Source organism: Ambystoma mexicanum, chromosome 2p, assembly GCF_040938575.1.
Source record: "Ambystoma mexicanum isolate Mex_15411 chromosome 2p, UKY_AmexF1_1, whole genome shotgun sequence".
NCBI classification, from domain to species: domain Eukaryota; kingdom Metazoa; phylum Chordata; class Amphibia; order Caudata; family Ambystomatidae; genus Ambystoma; species Ambystoma mexicanum.
The window spans coordinates 1,155,513,428-1,155,540,623 of record NC_090923.1 but is presented as its reverse complement, the minus strand read 5'-3'; the positions used below and the strand labels follow the sequence as shown (position 1 = coordinate 1,155,540,623).

General features: G+C 45.4%; 1 protein-coding gene across 4 annotated transcripts in view; it reads right to left on the bottom strand.

The window, feature by feature from the left end:
• Positions 1-10,865: 10,865 nt before the first annotated feature.
• Positions 10,866-27,196, bottom strand: part of CACNA1F (calcium voltage-gated channel subunit alpha1 F) — a 1,137,291-nt gene continuing 1,120,960 nt past the window's right edge. For 2 of the 4 annotated variants that reach the window (XM_069645269.1, XM_069645268.1), the window contains one exon: positions 10,866-12,030. In XM_069645269.1, coding sequence (XP_069501370.1) covers positions 11,758-12,030 — 273 coding nt within the window. In that variant the 3' untranslated portion in view covers positions 10,866-11,757. The remainder of the gene's footprint in view (positions 12,031-27,196) is intronic. The other 2 variants (XM_069645267.1, XM_069645271.1) reach the window with 2 other exon arrangements.

The following is a 27,196-nucleotide window of genomic DNA, read 5'->3' as shown; positions in this document are numbered from 1 at the left end:
CGTGGGTCGGTCCCTCTTCACTGGCCTGCTTCATATAGCGTGTCCCTCCTCGCACGCGGATCGGGTCTGCTGGCTCTCCTCGTCAGCTCCCTTCTCAGTCCGGCTGCCCTTGTTGGTGTGGTGGCAGTTCCCTCCTTGGTCCGTTCTTCTGCTGTGCATCTTCGTTGGCCATGGGTCTTCAGCTGTAGCACCACGTGGAACGTGGCACTTCGTGGCCCTCCTTGGCCTCCCAGTATACGATACAGGAGCCAGTATAACTTGCGACCCCCTTCATTCTCCTCTTACATGAAACTAAACTTCCCTTCATTTCCCCTCCCCTTCCTCCCTCCTCCCGCCCCCTGCTCTGAGTCCGTCCCTCTTAAAGGGGTTGTGTCGGATTTCTCCTCACAACAAGGGGTGTAGATTGCACCTAACACGGGGAAAGGACCACAGGTGGATATCCTTTTCATGGAGGTGGGGGTAAAATGAGACTACCCCCATAGTCCCAAGGCATAATATTGACCTCCCAGGGAGCAGGCCATAAGAAAATAGGTAGCAGAATATTTTCTAATTTGCACCATTAGCACGTGATTTTGCAATATCCATAGGTCCTTCAATGGAATGAGAGTACAGAGACAGCACACATGGTAGCCCTCATTATAAGTTTGCAAACTACAAATATGCCGGTAGGGGCAGTGAACTACCGGCAGGCTTGACCTGCCAGTAGCTCAAGCCCCTACCGGCAGATTTTTCACTGAAGCATCGGGAATGGGAACTTACCGTTCCTCCGCCACCCGTAATATCCCTTTATTACTGGGATATCAGGTGGTGGAAACGGTAAGCCGAGGTTGGTAGAACCGGAGGCCTACCGGCAAACTCATAATGAGGGCCTGTGTGTGCAAACACCGGCATGGACTCCGTCTGGAGCTCAAGGAAACCCTTCAACAGTGACTAAAAACACATGTGGCGAACAGGCAGCGTTGTCGGCAAGGAACAAATGCAATGACAGAGGCACCAACAAGTTGTAGTCTAGAGTCCTTGGTGTCAATAATTATCTACCGCCTGATTCCAACCTGGTGGACAGAGTATTTACAACTTCAGGTGACAGTGACCAAGCTGATCCTCATTATGACAGAATGCAAACCACATGCGGGAGATCACCAGCACCGGCCATAGTAATGGGGAGGAGGTGAAACCATTTATTTAGCCAGGACCAACCCCAAATAATGAAAATGATGGAGAACCAAACCCAGGAATCATAGCCCTATTTTTAGTCAACCATTCAATTCACGTGTGTATAAAATGAGCCTGGCTTCACCTGACTGTGTGGGTGATGGGAAATCATTCCTGGGAGAGAGTGGTGACAGATTGAGGTGAGTTTAAAAGGAGAAAGCAAAGGGCAATAAAGTGCAAGACTAAGACCAGAATGGGAGAAAGCCAGGAGACTAGTGTTGGCTAAGCCAAAAGTACCACCATTGGGAATGAATAGCAAAAGGAGTTTGCCAAGCCAGTGGAGACTAACATTCAGAGAAGCCTGGTTTGGAGGTCAGGCAAAGTGCTCTGGGGTCAGAGACTCATAATTACCAACCGCACCGATTGCATTAAAAAAATATGCCCATTTCAGAGTTTTGCGTTGCCAGAGGGGGTATTTCTGGAAACCTCCAGGGGTTTTTCTGAAATACGACTTCAGCCAGTGGTAACCTAAAAAGGTATTTCTTTAAACGTCTATTCTTTCCTTTCCCACCTTCAATGTGAAGGCGGAAACATGGAATGTATAGTTGTGGTTCATACCAATACTGCACACTGTTTTAATGCAGAAAAGCGTCAACACTGACCCTTTTATGCATTACATGGGCAAGACGGGCATCAGAGATCTCCACCCTTTCCATGGCACATAGTAAACAGGTTTTTTACTGCTTTGAAGAAAAGGGCCTGTGCCTTTTCCCTTCTGTACAGTTAAAAAAGTCATAAAAATGGTGTGACCACTTTGTAATCTTTACCTCCACCTCTGAAGTGGGGGCAAAAATAGAGAGTATTTCAGCTGAAAGTCTGCCTGTAATACCACCAGTAGAACTCCCATGCAAGAATACCAGCTGTATTTCACACAACCCTGATTTCGGTGGACAGTAAATCTGGCCGTACCTGGCAACCTAATATGCCAAAGAACAGGTCTCACCCAAGAAAATACCAAAGCCAGGCCTAAAACCCCAGCCACGAAGCAGATCCCAGCCTTGTGAAAGAAGCGTGCAGGGAAACTCTAAACCTTGAGACTGTGAGTGACTTGTTGAAAGCGGTCCTGGGTGGACGTCTGGGATGGACTTTGGACCTCCGGCCTTTTACCCTACCACTTTGAGGGATACTTTGTTAATCAACCTTCCTTCCCTGCACTATATTGTCTAGATTTAGTTCATTTAATATAAAACACCCATCTTGTAGTTGATCATTCACCCCCACTTGAGGCATGCAGAATCATTACTGCCCTGGGCTGATACCAGATAAGGGCTTACACTGTAGACGCCTTTGTCACTGACCTTTGAAATTCGCTTCTCCATACACTGTTTGATTAACTTTACCTCCTGAAAGGTACATCCCCCACCTTTAGGCCTTTCCTCAACCCTTCTAAGACCCTAGTGATACATAGACAGTGCTGAAACAGCCATTGACATACAACTGCTCTCCTGCGAGGGCTCTTAGGAATGTATGATTCATTTGAGGAAAGGAGACTTGAGAGATGGTTTATGTTTATCTTTACCCTCATCCTTTGTTAAGATGGATTTCTGAACTCTGACCTGGTGGGCAGAGGTTCAGAAGGCCAGCCTAGTTTCTTGGAACAAGGGAACCTTCTGGACAAGCCAGACCAACCAAGGTAGCATTGGCGGCAGTCAAGACTAGGTCTCAGGAGGGGTGAGGGTGACTGAAAGACCTCAATGAGCACACAGAGTAAAGGCCACCACAAATCACTCCCAGACAGGTGTATCTATATTAAAAATAGAAGTACATTTATTCAAGGCCTTTGAAGTTCAACCACAGTAATAATCAACCGTAATACTTTCAAACCAACACAATCCTACTAAAATACATATATACAAGACCAAGGGGCCTAAAGGGTTAAACGCGCAGAAGGGGTCCACAACCTGCAAGGGAAGGAAACAGGCAGTGCAAATTATCTTTAGGCAGTTCTGCAGTAATCACAATCCTAACTAAAAGGAAGCCCGGTCCCTAAGAAAAGGGGAGCCTATTCTACCATGTTTTTTGACTGTCTTGCATGCACTTTTGTATTTTAATGTGTACGACGACCATATATATGGGGATAATATTATCGGATACCAAGCATTCCCAGAGATGGAGTGGAAGAGTTAACTGTCATGTCCTCTTGTCCCACAACATGCTCTAATAGCAGCAGCAAGCCAGGCAATAAGCGTGGCAAAGACTGGTCTAACATATTGTATTCTGCTGGTTTCACCATGGCAAACAGTAACTGTCTTTCAGACTCCCCCCACATTATACATGGTTTTCTTCTCTCAAATCCAGCCATATTGATTACGTTTTCTATTCTCGGTTTTCTATGCTTGTGACAGACATGACCGTATTAGCCAGGGAAGAGGGTGACCATCTACCACTTTTAAGGGCACTTAACTAGGAAATTCCTCATCTTAAAAATAAAGAGAGTGGTGTGATGGCCATAAACACGCAGATTAATCTATTATATGGTCCTCCAACAAATTAATTGTCACTGGGGAAAGGGCTAGAGAGATACTAGATTGCTTTATCCTGATACATAAATACTGCACATTACAAGATCTAACCAAGGAACAGGCAGAGTTGGGCATTGCTGCATATCAAAACTGTGTGAAGAGTATTAGTACATGCATACCTGCTAACAATAAAAGACCAACTACGTTTGGATGGATGCACGCACAATCCACACACAGAAATGCCTTTGGTATTGCTTCTAGAGTCAGAAAAAGAATACTAAGAGCTGAACTGAGGAGAATTAGGAGTGAGACACTTGATCCCCGAAACCATGCTACACGAGTTGCCATAAATCGTGCACACTATAAACGCTGCCTAAAACCGCATAAATACACTGAGGAGTGTAACAAGTGGGAGAAATTACTATACTATCGGTCTATTAATGACTCCAAATCATTTTGGAGTATCATCAACTCACACAAATTGTCATGTCCAGAGATATGCGTAGTGCTTGAAGGAGATTAGGTTAAGCACTTTGAAGGCATACTAGGCACTCCTTCTACTTGCCCGGCAATAGACTAGCATGGTAAGCAGGCCCGATAGGAATATCGGCATGAATGAGTATATTTTATGAAAATGATTGGCTCTTGTAAATGCTCCAGAGCACCTGGCCCGGATGGCTTGTGTAATCAGCTAATCAAAAATAACCAGAGGGATTGGGTGAGAGCATTACATAATTTGTTCCAACTAATCGGTCATTCCCAGCACATTGTGACCACGTGGCATGAAGCCATAATAGTTCCAGTCCATAAGAAAGGAGCAAGACATGCTCCTGGTAACTATAGGCTTCTTGCCATGCTCGATGCTCCATCAAAAATGTTTGCCAAAATTCTACTAAGAGAGCTAAATGACTGGATCCTGGAAAATAGTGTCATCCCCATGAATCAGACTGGCTTATGAGGGGTTCTGGGACTATTGATGATGGTCTGTCTTCGGTTACCATTAGTGAACAATCGTGGATGATTAGAAAATCGCCTATATATGTCCCTTATATCGTCTTCAGTGCAGCATTTGGCACTGGGGATTGGGGCAGGTTATGGGAAAAGCTGGCTGGCTGAAACATACCCCAAGGCTTGCTTAACATGATTGTCTCCTTACATAGTAACACCAAAGTAAGAGTGAGGATGAAACAATTGGGAGGAGAGAGTACATGGACTAACACCAATTCAGGACTTAAAGAAGGCTTTATCCTAACACCCACTCTGTTCAATCTTTATCTAGCAGACTTGGGTGAGGCCATTATGAACAGTATCTCGATTCCAACCAAATTGGGTGACACTAGCATCCAGTGGTTGGGGTATGCAGACGATTTGTTGTTGTTGGATCTCACTCCTATGTCTATGTATTTGTTGAGCGCCAAAGCCCTTGGGCACCAGGGCGCTACATGGAAACAAAAGTGGGACAGACTGGACAAGGACAGACATAAAGAGGGCTGGTGAGGCCAGGCCTAAGCGAACAGTCTAGTTTTTTCCAAAAGGCAAGGTGATTTTTTTCCTTCCGCAGGCATTCAGGCAGGTCATTCCAGGCCTGAGCCATCAGGACTGGGAAAGAACAACCCTTTCCCCTGCTTCTCCTGACATGTGAGTCAGAGGACCGAGGGCTGTATGTAGGTGTGTAGGCCTAACGGCCTGCAATCACTACTGGATCGTCTGCAAGCCTTTCCCAGTTCAATTCCTTTAAAACTAACATCAGTAAAAGTAAAATCAAGTTTTTTTCTCCTAGATCTGGCATTGTCGGGAAACGTAACCAGCATAACTGGTTATTGAATGGAAATTTGATTGAAATTGTTAACTCCTACAAATATCTTGGAGTAAACATTGATAGCAAATGAAATGGCAAGTTGCAGCTACAAGGTCTTCAACTTAGGGCCGCTCAGGTTGTTGGTGCTATTTAGTTTATGGCTTCTAAAGCAGGAGGTTATTCAGTGGGCACTATTCTCAAATTATACAACAGTACAATTGTGCCTCTCATCACCTATAGTGTGGAGTTCTGAGGTCTGAAGATGGCTTTTGACTTGTCAAAACTAGAGAGATGCTTGCTGCGGAAGCTTTTGCGTTTAAAGAAAAGCATACTAGTTGAATACATCTATTTGGAGTATGGTATTACCAGCATTTCTGCAAAGATCGAATCATGTTGCACTAGGTTCCACTGGAAGGCAATAAATGCAAGCGCGGTGTGAGAAACCTGAAGGTGTCTCAGCCGCTAGTCCCCGGGGATCTGTCATCCAGGTGGCCAAGATACGGCCATCACTTTCCTGGGGGTGGACCACCTCGGTGAGGGGTCTTCATGGAGTGGGAGTGGGACACTGGATGGTGAAACGCTGTATCCCCTTCCCTGTAATAGGATACTTAGGAACTCAAACCCCCCCCACCCTTCACAACACAAACACTTTCTCACGGACAGCTCGCTATGAGAGAAAACAGACTAACACCCGAGCTGTATACTTGACATGTCCCAATACGATAGTCAGGTAGGGTCAGGAAATCACACAAACCTAACCACCATTACATTTCACCACACGGATAAAAAGCGGAGCATGAGAGCACACTCTGAGCGAGGCAAAGCACACGAGAAAGCAGCAGTTCCAAGATGGCAGTTTAATACGAGGTGAAAGACGGCAAAACAGAAGGGGATCACAAGGATCCTTGAGCTTGACCTTTTCAACGAGAAACTGTTACTTTCACGAAACCTTGAGAATAAAAAACGTAAGACCAGGAAACCAGGCTGAAGAATCCTGCATTGTGTGTCAGAGGTACCCGGGGCTCTCCCGCGTCGATAATCAAGACGGGGAGAATCACCTGCTGCTGTGGTACTGTCCTTGGCTCCTTCAACAAAGCAGCGCCAGTGAAATCAACACAGCCGGTGAGTTGGGGAGGCCAATACCAGACCGGTCTGTGTTGAAGCCAAGGTTGCAAGCAGCAACATTGTATGGTGAACGCTGAAGCGAAAAGTGTATGAAGTGCATGTGATAACCAACGCGGGTAAAATTGGACAACAGATGAGTGATTGAACTTTGAAACCAAGATACAATACCTCATACAGAGTGGTCTGCGTGCATGCTCATTCGAAGGTCTCTGTAAGGTATCCAACTGAGAGGTGGTAAAAATGAAAGTGTGACAAAGGATTGTGAATCGAAGTGATCCTGCAACGGGTCAAGCAAAATCCTGAGCACAATCTAAAGTCTTCGATGTTAACGGAGTAAAGAAAGTTGATGATATAGTAGATAAAGTTGGTCCGAGCCCGAACGAGGGAGATCAGCTGAGAGCTTTTGGATAAAGCAAGTTTGTGTTAAAGTAAATTGAAAAATTGATCCGAGCCCGGCGGAGGGAGACTGATTGAACATTGTGTTGAAACAGATCTGTGTCCGGCGGGGGGGGGGATGCTGGGTGAACTGTGAATCACCCAAACAATTGGATACATGAAAATGCTATGAGCATCGTGTTAAAGAGGATCTGAGCCCGGCTGAATAGTGAATCACCTGAGAAATAGAGAGCATGTGAAATCCTGAGAGGAAAATAACTTATTGTTTGTTTGTCACATCCGGCCCTCTGAAAGAAGAGACTTTGAAAGGCAAAGAGACTTGGGCAAGGAAGGCCCTGATGCTAATGTTTGAACTGCACCCTTGTGCTAGAAAAGCCAGAGACTGTGCTAAGCTCGAGTGAATCGCCTTGTCCTGTGCTGAAAACGTGAGGAAGGGAGGCCAACGGCCTGCATATCCTGACCTATAATTTCTTGAAACACAATAACATTGTTTCCCACACTATTTGCATTTAGAGGTAAGGATTGGCAATAGGCTCATTAGTATAGGCCCTTTTAATTTGACAAGACACCACTAGACACCAAGACACCACTAGGACTGCATTATTATTATTTGATGGTCTCAGCTTGCTCCCATCTTTAGATTTAGGATTTAGATTTAGGATTAGATAGGCATTTTCCCACCCTTTTTGAAGTTCAATAAACACCCTTGAACTGTTGTCAATTGTGTCTGTCTTACAGTTGATACCATGCCTTCCTTATGTGGGCACGTTAACATGGACTCTTAAAAGAAGTGCTGGTCAGCCAACGTGAATACATCAAGTGTAGCTTCATAGGCAGACTGGCTTTGCATGCTTGTGTATGGAGCAGTAGATTTAGTTGCGTTGCAACTAAGACGTAATCGTGTAACAGTGCCTCAATGCCCCTGGGCTGTGTGAGCGCTTTATAAATGCAAATAAATAAATAAATCTATTTGTGACAACCTATCAAACCCAATTGTGAGGTACAAGATAGAGATGTGAAAATTTACTGAGTAACTTGATTGTGAACAAAACCTAGTTGATCTTGCAGGAAAATCTACTGCAGCACTATTTTTTGATTATTACCAAAGGCGAGTGAGCATACCTACCTATTTTGCCAACTATTTGGGGAACCACATGATATGGGCATACATTAGAATCAAGTTCAATGGTGCCCACACACACTAAATACTGAGAGCACATTCCGGTATATGATTTCTGAGGAAAGAATTCTAGAAACGGTTAAACCTCTAATGTTAAGCTGCATTGTGTTCAAATAAATTAGACAAGGCTACATGCAAGGTTGGGGAGCATGTGAGCAAGAACATGAAAACGTCATCTGCAATATGTTTATGTCTGGTAATAATGAGTGTCGCAACTTCTTCATGGCGAAATTGTGGATCAAGATTGAATCCTTTTTAAAGAATTATTGCATTCTTTCTTACTTTTAGAAATGTGCATGTAATCAAACTGCCCGAGTGGCCATACCATGTCTTTTAAGTGAAGGATAGTATTAAAAGTTTACTTTTTCTTTATTGTCATGCTGTATAATACTAAATAAAATAAAAGAAATTATGTTCACTAGGCATGATGAAAGTTGTAGTCCAAAGCATGTGAAGAACCAAAGGTGGATGGCCTTGGATTTAGAGGAAGGGTGCCTGCATGTCATGTAGCATGTGCACTGAAGCAGCCTTGCCCACATCCCCCAAAGTATGGTACTTTGCAGTGAAAGTGGACAAGTAATTGAATGTGCGGAGCAACAGGCTGTTTGAGGAGAAGAACCTTGCTAACAAAGTGTCTAGCTTTTAACACTCCCTACTAGAAGGAAGCATCAGAAAAGAGGAAGAGGAAGAGCCAACACTTTAGGCTATGCCGCTCCCTTCATGTACTGCTGGCATGACATCATGTCCGGTGCAATACGAGTCAGAGACATCATATGGGAAATGCTGTGGAGCCATGATGCTCACCCTGGTGGATACTGAAAATGTTTCAGAGCCCGACTTGCACCTGGGATGCATTTAATCAGATGAGGAATCTGTGGGACAAAGGCATTTGTTATCAATATTCATAAACATATTACCACTTGTACTCCTTGCACAGCATTGGTGGGTAACAGAATCCCAGCCTAACAAAATGCTTGCACAAGACTTGCGCTTCCAAATAAGAAGAAGGTAACATAAAGGTTTCAATTTCGATTTGACGAACTGGAGTCCCTGATCAAGGTCCTTCTTACAAAGCATCCGACAAACAGGGGCACTAGGCCAGCAAAGTCTCACTCTCTAGGTTATTGCATAAGCAGTGTGATCAGGAAATTGAACCAGGTCGGTTTTTTTGGGATCTGATCTCACTTCAAAGAGTTCTGTCCACTGGATGTTTGCATGAGCTCACCTTCTTGCACAGTATCCCACACCTAACACATGAGACCTGCTGTTGATGGCATTAACAGTACTGGTTGGCATCAGTGTGGCATGGGTTTATGGGTTTCTATGAATGTAAGGTAAAGTTGTCTTGTAATGTCTTTTCCAGCACAGCATTGTACTGTTGACCCCGTGTGTTGTTACTCTGCACTGTAAAGTACAGTAAACTTGGAATGTGTTTTTCCTGCAATGCAGTGTGCCATTTTACCCTGATGTCACCACTCCACAGTTTATGTAATGCATAGTCCACTATGCAATTGCTAAGCCCACAACTGCAATCGGTTTCTTCTGGGATAGACAGTGTCCATACCACCTTCTAGTGTAGCTCCCCCACAAACGTTGTCTGCGTCCCATGCCAGAATTCACTGACATCATAAATCATACAGCACAGCAAACACATTACCTGCTAAATATACCTTAATGTACTAGACCAGGGGTCTGCAACCTTTTGCTCTCCAGATGTTTTGTAGTACAAATTCCATTAGCCATAGCTAGCATAGTCAATGGTGAAGAATCACTCATAGCCCAATATATCTGGAGAGCCACAGGTTGCAGACTCCTGTACTAGACCATCTTTGCCAATGCAACTGTACATTTCCTGCAACTATAATGACCAGAATATTGTCTACCGGATATGCATGCAATGTAATGCATAGATTAACATGTCAATAAAAGTTGAACACATCACTTTCTTGCAACTGTCGTCTACCGCATATATATGCAATGGAATGTGCAGTTTGACAAGTAACTGCAGAGCCCACAACTGTAATCAGTTGATCTAGGGATATACAGTTTCATCTATGCAAATTGCTAACTCTGTGTTTCCATGCAGCATCCCCATATTAGATGGCCTATCATGCCTAGATTTGGTCCCAATGCAACCAGTCACTTATTCACTGACCTAGCACATCCCACAGCACCCAATATTTAAAAACACTTAGTATAGCATTAAAGTACTGGTCATTTCTGGAAACTGCCATTTTCCTACAATTGTATTGTACAGGTTACCATGTAATATATTTTTCTTGCAATGCCATATACTGCTTACCATTTAATGTTCAAACTACCTCTGCCGAACTCCCAGACAACACAAAGCGCTTTGAGGTAATGGCAGTTTGGCACTGTACACATGTCCAATATTTTAACATGTATACAATTTAAATTATTTCAACTTACTTTACTCCGGTCTTTCATTTTCTTCTACTGCTTTTCATGTAATTCTATTATGCGGTATAACACACCAACAAAACACATGCACAAAGACCAACACTGCTCCAATAATAAGGCCTAGCGCTGCAGTGCATAGATTTCCACCTCTAGGGGTGAAAAAGGAATTCATTCTCCATACCGAATCAACTCTGTATCTCTCACACTCTACCCCGCGACACCCTGAGCGGTCCTCCCATTTCCAGGGTGATGGAATAATCCAGTTTTTAAATATAGCCCCTCTCGGGTAGAACCTGCTTATCGAGAAGGAATAGGTCACTCTTTAATTTTCCCATTATTTTATTTTTACTAAATAAAAAGATTGTATATACACTGTAAGTTCATTAAAAGTCTCTTCAGGGAGTATAGACACTTCTGCGTCCCATGGAAGGACTTGTCGTGCTCCCCAACTACAGGTGGGGTCAATGAAATGAACTGGGCTCTGCTAACCCTTCCTTTCAGCCTGTACTTAAGAAACACTTCACTGCGTGGTCTTCAGGAGCCCCACGCGTTGCCCCCTCTGCTTCCTCCATGGCAGTGCCTTCTCAGGAAGCCATAGCCTAGACAGGCCTTGGAGACCAACGCTGTGTCGCCCATGGTGACCCTCTATGTTTTTTTTCCCTGGTACCCCTTGCATAGGTTGCCACTGTATAATGGCCGCTGTGTCCTCCTTGATGCTACTCCATGGCGGCCTTGCTTCGTAATGCTCTGGTTCTGATGCCGAGTGGATATAAGAAATTGAGGAGATGAATGATCATCCACTGTTTGCAAGGTCTTCCGTGAGTTTTCCTCTATTTCCCTCCTACATCCTTACAGACTGTGGAGTGAGTGGGCCCCAGAGTGCAATGAGGAAGTAAAGATCGGTGTCAAGCCACCACTGCTGGCAATGCCAACTCCCCGTAGCCATTGTCAGTCTCTGATGATCAACGCAGTCGTGGCTTTGTGCAGCCCATGGTCCGGTACTTCAAAATGATATAATTCAGGCCGTAATGTTAAAGGGCTCCAGAGTGCAAAAAAGTAGTACTTAGGCAGCATTAAGAGCCTTCTGCCCGCTATGTGTGCTCTATGCAGAGTCTCAATGCCCTTCTTCTGACTAGGCAGGCTCCCACCCACTAGCCGATGCCTCAAAAGGAAGTCACACAGGCCATCTCATCCCCTAGGTCTTCATCGTCACGGCACCGCAAGGATTCCTCGTCGCTGTAGGCCTGGCTGCTGACCGAGGCCTCGCCAAAGGGCCCACTGCTTGCGCTCCCTTTTCGCTTCTGGCTCAGCAGGTCACTGGCTGCGCTCTCCATTTCATCAATGGTCATGTGACAGGCATCAGCGATTTCCCGCTTGGCGAAGGCAACAAACTTGGGGTCCTTGGCATAGAGGCCTAAACCTTCAGATATCAGGACCTGGAAGAAAGAGAGAGGATTAGAGACAGACTCAGCAAAAGTCAGTAAAGTAACAGCATAGATCAGGGGTACCACAGCCACACTCAGCTGTCATGAGCTGTCAAGAGAAGTTGTATTATTGTGGGTACTTTTGCTGTTCACTCCTGCTATTATTCTCATTCCTGCTTACACCATGTTTACTCGGTTATCAAATGTTCTAGGACCAGTCTGTCATTGTGTGCATGTTAATACACGATTATTGCAGGCTCTAAATATTTCCCTTTTCTATTCTTCTCGTGATTCCTTTTAGGGAGCAGATATTTCACTCTCCTGACATTGTTTTGATTTTTGTGGGATCAAGACGCTGTCTTTTCCTCTTTTTACACTAATAACTGCAGTCTCTTAGTTCATCTCTCACCTCTTCTTCTGATTCTCTGTATGTTTATGTTCTTTGTTCTTTAAAGGCTGCATATTCTAGCCCCTATTCTCATAATCTTACATGTGCGACTCTCTATATGTGTATCCTGATTAGGGCATCACTGCAGATGCCAGATGATACTTTCTCCTTTTCTTATCCTGATTCTAGGTCAAGACTGGAGGGAATCATTATGCTTCAACATCTTTTATTCGTACGCTTCAGCAGTTTCAAATCTTTCACCTTTTCTTTTTTTAGATAAATAAATACATTAGGGAACTTCAAGTCCATGGTAGTCCTTTCTGTCTTGTAGTCCTTCCTCCGACTTCCTTCTTCCTGGACCTAGTCTCTCACTTCATGTCTAGGTCCCGTCCTCTTCTTTTTCTGCTCTTCAGACAGTTAAGTACACTCTAGTCTGCAGAGCATTGCATGTATATGTGTGTTGTGGATGCATTGAAACTCATTATTTTCAACATTTGGCATTAGCAGATGCAATGTAGCATACAAGAAAGCGTGTTGTGACTGTGCTGCACACTTTCGTATTACACGTGACGCAGCTCGAACAGGCCCACACTCATATCAGAGTACCTCCGCGGGCCGGCTCGCTTTCTCCAGCGTGTCAGAACTCCCGTCCGCTCTGGGAGGGAGGTTTCAGGACAGAGTAGTGGAGCGTCTCTACACATGCGCAGAGGACTTAGGTCACGCATGCCAGCCTCTAATAGTGACAGTGATTGGAAGCGCGATCAGCTCTGTGATCATCCGTCCTCCGCTCAATGAAGACCGGAGCTTTCCACGATCTAGGAATGTGTCGATAGAGCAAGCACTCTATCGCATTGGCACGCACACTGAACACACACCGATTAGAGTTTTAGGCACTGAAGAATTATTTGCCAGAGCTCACTGAGCCCTACATTCCTATCTCTCAGCCACAGACAACAAAAGCATTAAAAAGGCCCATTACAGTCTTAGCTGACGTGTCACTCATTCTGCGAGTTCGGGCATTGGCACAAGCCAGCACATCATCACTGCTCCGCCACAGGTACTAAGCGCTAACGCTTCTATTCACTATGGAAGAGTACACAGGGAGTGAGAAGAGCTAAGAGGGTGCAGAAGATTTAACAGAGTGAACTGGCGCTCAATTTTTAAAAGGTCCTGGCAGACTCACTAATTGAGGTCGTGGCTCAAGGGGTTAAACCCCTACAGGAGAGATTAGGTACTCTGGAAACCCTCCTAGGGAACCATAGTAATAGCACCAAGAGTGACAAAGTTAAAGACACGCCCGCCAAGGTCACCCAAAGAAAGAAGGGGACAAACAGGGGAGTACTCAGACCCAGAAGAGAAAGCTCTCTTCTACTCCCCCGGTCATAATGTCAGGGTCATACAACGAGCCCCAGAAGCTGCTGATGCATTTGTAAAGCTGAAAGAAGCGTTCCTTAAGAAATCAGCTGTGCCAAGCCTCCTACCCCAGGTTACGATAATATGGATGATACCGATGCTACACAAGACGCCAGCACCTCGTCCATTGACTATAAGACTAACACGTAGGTGGCGGAGGAGCCAATGCAGAGTACAAAAAAAGCCAGGAAAGAGAAACACATAGAACAACCAGAAACAGAGGTGTCAGATATGTTCGACCCGGACAGTATTAGGCATCCGAGGTCCACAGACTGGCAGCCGTCACCTAGAGTGGCTTTGTATATGTCCGAGAGGCAAAGGAAACCTCTAGGAAAGGAAACTAGTCTATATATGCCCGAATTTCCAAGACCGGGGAAGGTAGCTGAGATGCCGGAGCTGGACCCTCACATGGTAACTTTTATCACTAAAGTGTCAAAAGATCTACGTAGGAGAATGGACAGATCATGAAAAAGCTGCCAAGAGAAGCGCTTGGATTTGACAGGCCTGATCGCCAAGATTATGGGCCTGGCTGAAAGGGCCAAGGACACCAGGTAAGCAGTAGACCATAATTTGCTACCCTGCTGGGCACAGAGGGCAGCCTGTCTGCTGGGAAACGCAAACTGTGCTCTATTCCTCTGAAAGATAAAGGAGCTTACTGCTCAAAATGTATGCCCAATTGGGAGACCTAGCATCTCATGAAGGAGGAGAAGCAGCACAGGGACTCCTGTTCAGTGACGCATTCGCCAAAGAGATGGGTAAATTCATCAGGACATATACAGCTTCCGTGAAAGCACAGTCCTCCTTAAAGAAAATCTTCCCGAATAGACTTTTTTCCGGGACCGCTCGTTAATGAGGTCGTCCAGCCGGTCGTCATGCCTCACACAGAAGACTTCACAGTGCCAGAGCCCACTACTGGGAGTCGCATCAGCAAGATTAATACTTCCCAGCCCGAGGGAGAAATACAAGAGGCCATAGAGGAAGAGGTTGTAGCAGATTCCAGGGTGCACAACCAGATGAGTCACAACCCTAATTATTATCCTCTAGTAGGGGGGAGGACCAAATAGTGTATACACGAGTGACGCACGCTATCCAGTGATGCTTGGGTAATGCAAACAGCGACAGGCTTCCGTCAAGAGTTTGTAGAGATGCCCACGCAAGAGCGACCCTGCCCCACATTCATACATCCTTAAAGGAATCCCAAAAGCTAGAGAGAGAGTTGCAGCAACTCTGCGAGAAGAGAGCCATAGAGCGCAGCGACTTGATGGCTACAACCTTCTTTATCAGCAACATGTTCCTAGTCCACAGAAAGGACAAAAGTGAGACCTGTGATAAACCTGAATGAACTCAACGGGTGGATTGTGTATAGACACTTCAAGATGGAGGGCATTCACCACCTCAGGGATATTCTTAGGAAAGACGATTGGCTAGCCCGTGTAGACCTAAAAGACGTATACCTTACAATTCCGGTAGCACAAGAGCACAGGCCATGACTAATTTTCAGATGGTGAGATCAAATTTGGCAGTTTAAGACAGTCTTTCCTCAGCGCCATGGGCTTTTATCAAATGAATGAGACCGGTTACAGCTGTGATCAGAGAGAGAGAGATGTATCAGGACTATAGTCTACTTAGAGGATATTCTGATTTTCGCAGAAAAGATGAAACAACTAGCAGATCAGACCCACTGGGTGAGGGACCTTCTAGTATCCCTGGGATTCCTTATCAATCAAGAGAAGAGAGACATTTCAGATGTGAGATTGCTCCACCATTTGTTTAGTAGCTCAGTAAATTTCTGCCAGAAGGCCGTCTGGACCCGGCATCTCCCTAAGTTAAGACGAATGACCCCCATCCTACGCAAACTACATTGGCTTCCACTCCAAGCCAGCATACTGTTCAGGAATGCATGAATCATCTACAAAGCAGTCACGAGTAACAACAAGCGTACCTGGCGGCTAAGCTCCACATATCTGGTGGCACACACTCCATACGCAGCAAATCGACCAATCAGCTAGAATCATAGCTCCGCAGCAAAAAGAGGACCCACAAAAAATCCTTCTCTTGTCAGCCTCTGGAACTTGATCCCAGCTCGGAATTCCCACACAATTCTCCAATTTCGCAAATCTCTCAAAACATGGCTCTTTCAACAACACCTGACCAAGGACTCATTCCAAAGGAAGCACATACCGATGCACAGAACTCATAGTACTGCGCTACTGTGACAAAATGGCAGCCCAAATGCTGGCTACCAACACTCTGCTGCTCTCAAGCTAGGTCCACGCTTTAAATAATAAAACAAATGAAAAATAAATGTATATGCCGCTTTCTCAATTTCATTTAAAGACAAATCAGCATCCAGCATTCCACTCTCCTCGGATGATAAACATGATAAGAGCCTGCTCCTCTAGGTAATATACTGCTGACTCAACATTGGTGACTTGCAAATCAGAATACAGCTTAATTCTAGGAAAACTCTTCCTAATAGTTTCTCTGGCCCGTGAAAGCAATGTCTGAATTAAGCGGTCAGCCACGTTCTAAAATGTCGAGGATTGTGTCCCAGGGCATGAATAGATTTAAAAACAAGCAGTATAAATGGATTTGAAGAGGAATCGGTGCTGCATGTTGGGCCAGTCCGCAAGGGTTAGGTGAGCAGCGGTAGAGATGGGAGAGGAGTGGGGGCAGTTGTATAGCAAAGTAGTAGCAAAGGCTTTTGTTGATGGGAGCGAAGGAGTAGAGGAGAGGCCCAGGCTCTCTCAGTCTCAGGCTGCGATGCCCACCTGTGGAAAGATACATGTGTGTGCATGCCTGTACTGAGAGATTGGAGCGTTCTCCTTGTGGTCGGTGGAATGACCAGTGCTCGAACAGAAATCCAGTCTGTGGCACTTCGAAGATCAGGGTTTCTGATCTTGATCTGACCCTCCTACCCATAGGCTGTTTAGTAGGTCAATCCAGCTCTGCCATATCTGGAAAGCGATGGTGTCTAGTGCAGCCTGCCGCTTGGTAAGGCTTCTCATGGCATTTCTGTGCAGGCCTTCTACGCCCACAAGAGGAGGGAAGAAATCAAGCTGGTGTGCTTTCTTTAGATTGTGCTCTTTACGTACGGCCCCGTAGTGGAGCAGGGTGTGTTCTGGTGCTGTACCACTCAGTGTTCCACGTGGGCACTGAGAGGAGGGCTGAGGAATGCCCTAAAGCATAGCACCACTGTATTTGACAGTCTTCCACTATTCGTGTGTTGCTAATTATTTTCTTTGATGGCCTTTCACATGCTTTGCTGTATGTCCTCATATAACGTATTCCTTGTCTGGCAGCTCCACTTATGCCTGTTCTCTTGAGCTGATGCTATTGCTGCTCTCACTCTGCATTGAGCACGCTTATCTCCTGTGCAGATTACAGGCCACTCCTGCCTGCTCCCTGACATGCTGTTCTGTGTTCTCTGTCTCCTGGGCTAACTGCTCTCGGACCTGCTGTTCTGTGTTCTCTGTCTCCTGGGCTACCTGCTCTCGGACCTGCTGTTCTGTGTTCTCTGTCTCGTGGGCTACCTGCTCTCGGACCTGCTGTTCTGTGTTCTCTGTCTCGTGGGCTACCCGCTCTCGGACCTGCTGTTCTGTGTTCTCTGTCTCGTGGGCTACCTGCTGTTCTGTGTTCTCTGTCTCGTGGCCTACCCGCTCTCGGACCTGCTGTTCTGTGTTCTCTGTCTCGTGGGCTACCTGCTCTCGGACATGCTGTTCTGTGTTCTCTGTCTCGTGGGCTACCTGCTGTTCTGTGTTCTCTGTCTCGTGGCCTACCCGCTCTCGGACCTGCTGTTCTGTGTTCTCTGTCTTGTGGGCTACCTGCTCTCGGACCTGCTGTTCTGTGTTCTCTGTCTCGTAGGCTACCCGCTCTCGGACCTGCTGTTCTGTGTTCTCTGTCTCGTGGGCTACCTGCTCTCGGACCTGCTGTTCTGTGTTCTCTGTCTCGTGGGCTACCTGCTCTCGGACCTGCTGTTCTGTGTTCTCTGTCTCGTGGGCTACCTGCTCTCAGACCTGCTGTTCTGTGTTCTCTGTCTCGTAGGCTACCCGCTCTTGGACCTGCTGTTCTGTGTTCTCTGTCTCATAGGCTACCCGCTCTCGGACCTGCTGTTCTGTGTTCTCTGTCTCGTGGGCTACATGCTCTCTGACCTGCTGTTCTTTATTCTCTGTCTCGTGGGCTACCTGCTCTCGGACCTGCTGTTCTGTGTTCTCTGTCTCGTGGGCTACCTGCTCTCAGACCTGCTGTTCTTTATTCTCTGTCTCGTGGGCTAACTGCTCTCGGACCTGCTGTTCTGTGTTCTCTGTCTCATGGGCTACATGCTCTCTGACCTGCTGTTCTTTATTCTCTGTCTCGTGGGCTACCTGCGCTCGCACCTGCTGTTCTTTGTTCTCTGTCTCGTGAGCTTATCGCCCTCCTATGCCACCTGTTCTCAGGGAAGTTTCTAGACAATGATGTGTCCACGGCGAATCAATAGAATGTGCCCCCTGCACCTAGTACAACACTTGTTTTGGAGTCAAGTCATGGGCTTTCATTTATAAAATCATTACATTCTGGGAACTATAGTTTTGGTTTCAATTATACCAGAAAACAATGATTTTTTTAAAAATTACAAATTAAACACATTTTGAGAAGTGGTCTCCCTCTGACATTAAATTACTCCTTTAATAGCCCCAAAACACAAGCACGAGTAAAAGAACCCAGTAATTACTCTCTTCTCCTCCAGGCCTTCTTTGTTTAAACCAGTTGTTGTAACTTGCCTGTCCCTTCTACTCGGCTCTGAATGCATGTGAGGTCAAGAGCCGGGTTCTAGAATGGTCAGTCAATGTTCTCTGCTGAGTGTTCTGTGAATGTCAGTGGAAGTGAGGCTGGCTGAGAGAGAGCGTGGCCGGTGGATGTGTCCCAAAGTAATGAAATTAAATTATATTTTATTTATATCGCGCTCGTACACAAGTGTTTCAGAGCGCGACCAGGCAAAAAGGGAGGGGAACAAGGGAGAGAAAAAACAGAAGAAAAAGAACAGCGATCTTACTAGGCCCAGTGACATTTAAGAAAGCGCAAGTGAATGGGAAAGGAAAATGGGGGAAAAGTGCATGGAAGGGGGGGTGGAAAGTGCGAAGCAGAGGAGAGAAAACATAAATAAATATTAAAATAGAATAAATAATAAATAAGGGCATTAAACCATGGTAGTGCAGCCAGCAAGTGGCAGGTGAAAGTTAGTCAGAAAGGTATATCTGATAAGTGCAGAAGAAACGTGGGAGGGGGACAGTATGGTTACCTATGCAGAACCCTAGTGCAGATGGTGGCCTGGAGGCAATGCAGGAGGGTCGCAGGGTGAGCAGATACCTGGGCCCGAAAGAACAGAGGGTGGCCAGGTGCACAATGTCATGAGAAGAAACAGATCAACAGGGGAGAAGGGGGGCAAAGGCAGAGGCAAAGAGGAAGGTCTTGAGAGGTTTCCAGATCCGAAGATGTTTTTCCTCAAGTTTCAAGGTGGCCGGAAGCTGTTCCAAAGGGAGGCACCAGCCGAAGACATGGATCTACCCCCAGATCGTTTTTTTGCAAAACGACTAACCCTGAGGGAGTTAGAAGTAGAGGAGCGAAGGGCTCGAGAGGGGAGTTATGTACAGAGGGATAGTTGAAGGTATTTTGGACCCAGGCCCCAGAAAGCCTTGTGGACAATGCAGAGGGTGTTAAATTTAATCCTTGCATCCACTGGGAGCCAATGAAGGGATTTCAAGGCTGGAGAGATACGATCTCAGGGCTTGAGGCCAAGGACAAGTCTTGTAGTCCTGTTCTGGATTAGTTGTAGAGGGTGGAGAGTTGCGGCAGGTAGATTTAGGAAGCGGCTGTTACAGTAATCCAGTCTGGGAAGAACCAGAGCTTGGGAGACAGTGAGCTTTTGAGGGAAGGAGAGGAAAGGTAGAGTACCTCTAAGGAGGTGAAGTAAAAAGTTAGATTTTTTGGAGACATCAGAGATGTGTGCGGAGAAGGAAAGTGTAAAGTCGAAGGTAACCCCAAGGTTCTTAGCCGCGCAATTGGGGATGGGAGGAGGGGCAAGGGAGGCCGGCCAGAGAGTGAGAGGAAAGGATGGAGATGGTGTACCAATAAGGAGGATCTCAGTCTTGTTGGCATTTAGACATAGATCAATGGCGGCACACCAATTTTGAATGGCGATTAGACAATCCGAGATGAGGGAAGTACGTGTCTTGTATTTGTTACCTGCATCTTTTCTTTGAATCCTGCAACTAAGTAAAGATGCTCCTTTCTACCTGAGGCTGCATGTCATCTGTACTGAGAAGGTACCATTTTATCACCAGTGACAAAAACAAAATGTCTTTTTAGCCCTCCCTCAGCCGACAACCGTCATTCTGGCAGACCAGTGACACTGGAATAATCGTCACGTTTTGGCCAATTTGTTTACTTCCACAAAGACGTGGTACATTTTTAGGAGGTATTTATTTATTTCAAAGTACTGAGCAATTCAGCAGATAGGCAGTAAAAGTACAGTACTCTTTCCTCAAAATAGAAGATTCAATGAATTAAGGAATAAGGTTCCAGCCATGACTAAGATCTCTGGGTGTGAACTGTTTAGGCAGACAGGTGACATCCAAAATCACACTCCAGAGTGAAAAGACTCTTACAATGCTCAACTTTCCCATAGCACAGAAAGCCTCCCCACCATCACATTCTGTGATGGAATAATGGGAGGTAATTCGCTCTTGCACTATGTTATGTTCTTATGGATGTAAAATCGCTTACTCCTGTGGGAATGTGTCCTAGAAATGGGAACAAAGTGTCTGAGCCTCCCGTACCCCCGCGCGGGGACACTGATCACTTGGCAGCTACTCTGGGTTGAAACGCCCTTCCTGGAATGAAATTCGAGTGGATCAGTTTATTAACAATCAAAGCGGCAATGGCGCTAGGACGTGCCAAAGAATTTCATGAATAAATCATTTTCTTTCTTAATTGCTAGGTTGTGTTGCACGATTTGATGTGTTCAACCAATATTTACACTTTGTGAAGGTACAGCACGTTCTGGAATGGCCACCATGAAAAATTAAGAGATAAAAACACTTGACATTACAAGTAATTTAATCAATAATAATGACCAACATCCGTGTAAAAATAGCAAAAATATTGAAATACGCCCCAATGCTACAATTTGAAAAATGCATTTGTAGACTTATGTTTTAAAGAGATAAACAATGCATGGTAGCTGTCTGGCCTTCCGGTTCTGCAAGCAGACTGAAGCTGTGTCCTAAACTACGAAATGCCAAGCAATGACGTGGGAGACCTCTGGTAGCCCTAAACGATTCTACTATTAAGCCCCCCTTTAACAAGTGAGCATTTACACTGCTTTTTCACATTTGTTAAGCGATCTTCTCTGAACTGTTTTGAATCTGCCCTCTTTCCCTTATCTCAGGCTAAATAAATGAATGCCTCTAACCCGTAGCCACACTGTGATTAATCTTCCATACTCTTTTGCAAATGTCAAATTGTAAATTCACAGTCTCTTTGCATTTCATTATTCGTAGAAAATGATTCCACATTAAAACTCTAGCTTCATTTGAATTGTGTTGGTTTTAAGTGAACGTTTTATTAAATCAGTGTTTTCAGTGTGAGGTATTTTTCATGCTTTATTTTTAGAGTGCGCCGCATAACCTCTACACAGTTTCTCTCTCGTGCACACAAGTTGCAGCATGACACAAAGGTCTGTGACATCCCCATAGCTTGCAGGGACCCGAGCCAGTGGTGTCTGTGCAGAAAAGGGCCCTGGGCCGGCCATTTTCTATGAGTAGCCGATAGCGCATTGACGTGCATCTCCTGCGACCGTGGTCCACGATGAGACGCATCACAGAAGCGCCCACCCAGCTCATGAAAAAGAGATCCTATGTTCGCCAGTTTTCAGACACTCTTGTGCCCTGTAGTGCCTTTGCATGGTCAGTGGGATGTCTGAACACATTTCTTTTTTGTGTTGGTACCATTTGTTCCCCATTTGTGAACACAATGGCCCTTATAATGAGTTTCCTTCGTATCCCGCCAGTATTACCAGCGGGATGCCGGGACATTGCACTTAGCATCTCAGCCGCCGGATATATAAGGGGCGGCGGAGAGCCGGTAAATTCTCATTCCCATGGAGTTCCATGGGATGGGATCTACTGAATCATCGGCACGGGCATTCCCAGTGATCCAGGCATTTATCTGCCGGTGGGGGCCTGATCTCCGGGCAGGTCAGGCCTGCCGGGAGATCTGGGGCTCCCACCCACAGACTTTTGCTTTGCCGGTCCAGAAACAATGCCAGTGCCGGAATTACCAGCATTTTTTCCGGACCGACAACGTTGTAATGAGGCCCAATCTCGAATTGGGCGCATTTCACACTTCCTCAAAAACGGGCTTAAACCTTAAAAATCATTCTACTTTTCAAGCTCCCCCCACCTTGATGCCAACTCAGCAGACAATTACTCATAACTCAACACCCCATTCTTGTCAAAGTCCTGCTGTGTGGCCACCCAACTACAAAATCATATCAACCACTTAAAACTCTCTCAAGCCAACCAACCATGCTTGCAACCTTGCTGAAGTGCCAAGTCTGCGCCCATCCTGGTTGTCTACGATGCCCCGGATATAGCAGCAACTTGCACATCCTGATCCTCTTATAGATCTCAGTAGCATTCAATATGGTTCATCAGTCCCGGGAGGATAGCTCAGCGGCAACGTGCTCGCCTTGGAAGCAAGACGACACGAAGCAACACAGGTTCGATCCCCGGCTCCGTGCTTAGAAACCTTTGGGTATTTAAGCGCGTTATAAATACATAACTAAGACACAAAAAAAAAAAACAACAATTACGCAACTAGCAACAAACAATTCCTGTCACAGCGCCTCGATGCCCGCGGGCTGTGTGAGCACTTTAAAAATAATAAATAAGTAAGGGCAGTACTGTTACAGCACTGTGCTGGTTCTCGCCTTTCCCCCACCAAGAGGCAACAATGTCTAGAAGAAATCCTCCAAAATGCATTTCTTCAGCATTAACTGCAAAATCAGCCAGGGTCCCCTCGAATCTCACATGGTATTCCATGTGTACTTTGGGGGAAAAGTGGGCTTTGAAAATGTTAATGACCCCCTTGAATACCTTGCATCATTATAATAATGTTCACGCATGCTAACGTCTCTGTTTAACAAGTGTCTTATCACCATTGTTGGGTGAGCCCTATGTTTTAATGCGCACATCCTAAACTCGAAGGCTTTGCCGCTAGTACCTAGCGGTGCCCCCTTCCTTCCACAGATGTTGCCTTTGACGTATTTCACTTTTGGCATATAGAAATGTGTTTTACAATGCTGCTTTCCTAGGCAAGACGGCTTTAGCAGACGGAAGTTGTCATATAGTAAGCAGGCTTGCATGCCCAGAGCAGTGTTTCCAGAAGAAGAGCTGCCAGGTGAACTAGAAATGTATCATTATTTACCTTCCTGACCCTTGAGAACACAGCCTCTGCCTAAGAATGCAATGCTGAGACACTGTTCATTCACTTGAAACACTGCTGCAAGCTACGCCGGAAACCTCACTCTCCAGTGAAATGCATGTGTGCTCGCCTGTATAAAGCACAGTGTCTGGAGGAGAGGGGCGTTGCTGCGTTGAGTCTCGTTTGTCGTTAGGTTGCGGTTTGTCCTGTGTATGCTGGCTTTGCTGATTGCCATTAAAAGTCGTTCACCAATCGACTGGAAGAGTCTTTGGTTGTTTTTCCACGACAGTACGCAGAGCCTTGTGGTGTCATACTACCTGGGCAAGACATAACACTACACCACTACTCGATAACAAACAGGTTCTCTTTAAAGTGGTGTCAGCCGATGACCCCCATTGCTGGGACGGCATCTAAACCTAGATGTCTGCCGTCAACGTTAAATGTAATCCCACACTAACAGTGTTCATGCGCATCAATGGACACAAACTGCAGCTGTGGATATGGAATCCATCAAATGCTTCTCCCCATCTTCTCAATTACTTTGAAAGTCGCTGGGCTTCTGCTTAGACCTCCCCTTCTTCTTCAAGGGGCACATGAGAAAAGAGCCCAGCTTTGTATCAACTAAGCTTATCTGAAAGTTCAAACATGGTCTCCCACCCTGCAACTTGTGCTCTACAATGCAAGCCCTCGAACCTGATCCACACTAGCCCAGTCTTCATGGCCGTCTCCACGTTCACCTTGAATCGGACAATGCTGTTATCCATGTTGCAATGCGCCAAATCTTGTGCCACTGTTAATTTTTCTATTGCAACCATCCGAAAGCTCTCGACTAGCCACCTCTCCAAACCGCACCTAGTTTGAATGATTGGGCATCTTCTAGAAAGACCTCCACTCGCACAAACACGGCTATTACATACTTGCCAACCCTACTGATCTAGACAGTAGGCTACTGCTTTTTAAGCAGTCCTACCGCCTACAGATTTGGGTGACAGATCCTACTGCTTTTTACAGTGGCAGGTAATTTATGTGACTCTAAGGCAGGGTGCTTCAGAACGGCCCAGGACAAAGCATGCAACACATTAGTTTGTCTGTGCGGTGGGGGGGTGGGGGAGGGGGGCGGGCAACTGATTAATTTGAGTGATGGGCTCAGACCAGTCCAGTGACCTGACATCTACTTGACTCTGCCCTGCACTCTTGCCTGGACAGGCCTTAAGTGAACCACCAGTGAAGGAAAGTGGCAGAGCGTACCACCATCACACAGCCTCTGCCTATCAGACTGAGGAGGGTATCAGTCTCCATGTTGTTCAGTGTTCCACCTGCACTGCAGGAATATATATGTACTGCCTGGGCCGCTGCTACAGAGCAGTGGCAAACGTTGCCTACCAGCTCTGTGTGATTATCTTCTGTGAAGTTAGGTAATTGAATTTGGTGTTAAGTTACCATTCAGAATTATACATTTTAAACATTTGAACATCTTTCCATGTTGTGCTGTTTGATGGTTTTTGTATTTTAGAATGCTCCAGTGGTGCCAACAATATATATATTTTTATTTTCCTGGGATGTAATTGTTGTGCGAAGTATTATTTTTGAAACTTGAAAAATCCTACATCTTTTTGGCCACAGAATGTTGGCAAGTATGATACTAGATAAGCAGACTTCACCCAGCCAGACACACTGGCATCATCTCCAGTTCTGATGCAACGCTGCTCCAGACCCGCAATGCCACTAAGCAAATACACTGAAGCCAAGCCTTCCCACTCCATGTGCCAAACTCGGGAAGTAGCCACCCTTCCACCGGACTCTCAGCCCTCCCTGCAAGCCTTCAGGAAAGAGCAAAACACGATCCCCTCGAAACTGCACTTTCCCCCAATTGAAGAGCCAGTGAGCTTTATGAACGCGCCAGCGTGCATCTGTAATCCAGCAGGTTCCAGGAGGTAGTCATTTTCTTTCCTACGCTATTAAAATACCATGACTAAAATAAGATTTGAACGTTTTAAAAACAAAGCACAACCTTTGCATGCAAGCTCGAGATGGGGTAGCCCCCAATGGTAGTCTCAAGGTGGGTGCTGGTCTAAAGGGAGTTTTTAAAACGTATCAGTACTAATCTGCAAAGTACGGCCGCAAAGTGCCAATCCTCATGTACAAAGTGCTTTTCTTAAAGTGCCACAAAAAGCTTTGTCTTGCAACAATGAACGGCTTCTACACCTCTCTACTGTTTATCCTTGAATGTGTTCGAGGCGTTAGACATTGCATGTGTTGTATGTAAATATGTTCTATGTACAGCGCTGTGGAGAAAGTGATATGTATTTATAACAAATCGTTATAATTTCTTTGTTTTTCATCTCATGAATTTGCATTTTAATCTTTGAATAATGGCCGAGTTTGTATTGGGACCTCGGCTGCATTTGTGTGATATTTTGTACTAACTGATAAAGTTAGTTCCGTTTTCTGAAATTTTAAAAACTTCATTTCGTTCACATTGTATTTAGCGAAGTATTGGTGTTTTATGCATGCACTGCAGGGACCCCTTTGTGAGCGTGGTGCGCTTGCAAAAGGGTAAGTGTGCCTCTCTACGTGTGGACGAGATGGAACGCTGGATAAGCACATCCATGACAAAGTTAGCGTCCGTAAACACGTCTCGCCCCACGGCAATAGGTAAAGCTCATAGTAACCCGTTCGATGCCCAAGTTCGAGATGCTAAGCGCGTTATGCGTAGCGAATTGCAAGAGCTAAGAATCAGGGCTTGTCCTGCCCCTGAATTTGCATACCGAATGAGATTGATCAAAACTAGCTACCAATACAAATCTCTAAACCATCTGCCCCCGGTGCATAATCAGTTGAAGGTTCCATTGGAGTACTGTGAAAAATTCCCAGAGAAAGAACTTAGGAAAACCTTCATGCGTGCACAACTGAACCTGCTTCACACGAGGGAAATTCTGGCTATCCGAGCCCGTTCACTTAGATCAAATTGTCGGCTTTGTGGATCTACAGACCAGGTAGAAACTATTCGACATCTTCTTATGTCTTGCCCAGCATTAACAGTTGAAAGGCAATCATACCTGGCACCACTTACTTCAGACCCTTCTGTTTTGGATGAAGAAACTTGCTGGTTTCGACTAATGGCAGGCGATTCTGAAAAATGGTCTCGGATGGCAGCCAAATTCCTAATAGTGGCACTCAAGAGAGCCAACTTCTCAGATACCACCATGAACTCCATGCCTGTAGGAGTCGGTCCTTAGCCAAACGGCCCCTTCTCGACCAAAAGTGGTGTCCCAAGTATTGAACTAGTATTTTTAATGGAAGCCTGAACTTCTTTTGTAAAAACCTTTTTTGGTTAAACACAAAAAAAAAAATAGCTATCGTAGATGGGTACGTGATCGGAAAAACTCTGTTCTAAACACGCAATGGCAATGACAGCGGTTGATAGGTGCCCTGAATAGTATAAAAGCTGTTTGGGGTTCAGAAAGGCATGTCTTGACTCAGTACTCCTGGGTTTCCAGGAACAGATGAAAATTGATGATTGTAGTGGATATTCTTTTTATTATGTTTGAATTTGGGGGCCTTTTTTACTGTTTTGGTCTAGAATCTGTGATTTTTTTTATATTATATTGTTTTATTGTAACTTTTTGTTTTGTGATGATGCTTTTTGATCAAGTTTTATTAATGCTTTTGTAAAGGTTTTTGTAACAAAATACAAATAATAAAAAATAAAAAAAATAGTATAAATCCAAGACCTATCTGGCAGCTACTAACTGCTGCCAAAAGACCCAGAGAGCATCATATTCAAAATCTCATCAGTGCGGCTGCTTGGCTGGAACACATTGGTGATAATCAAAATCCTGTACCATCTATCTTGAACCTTGATGATCCAAGGCTTGGTGAACATTGGCCGATTGACACATCAATTAACACCTT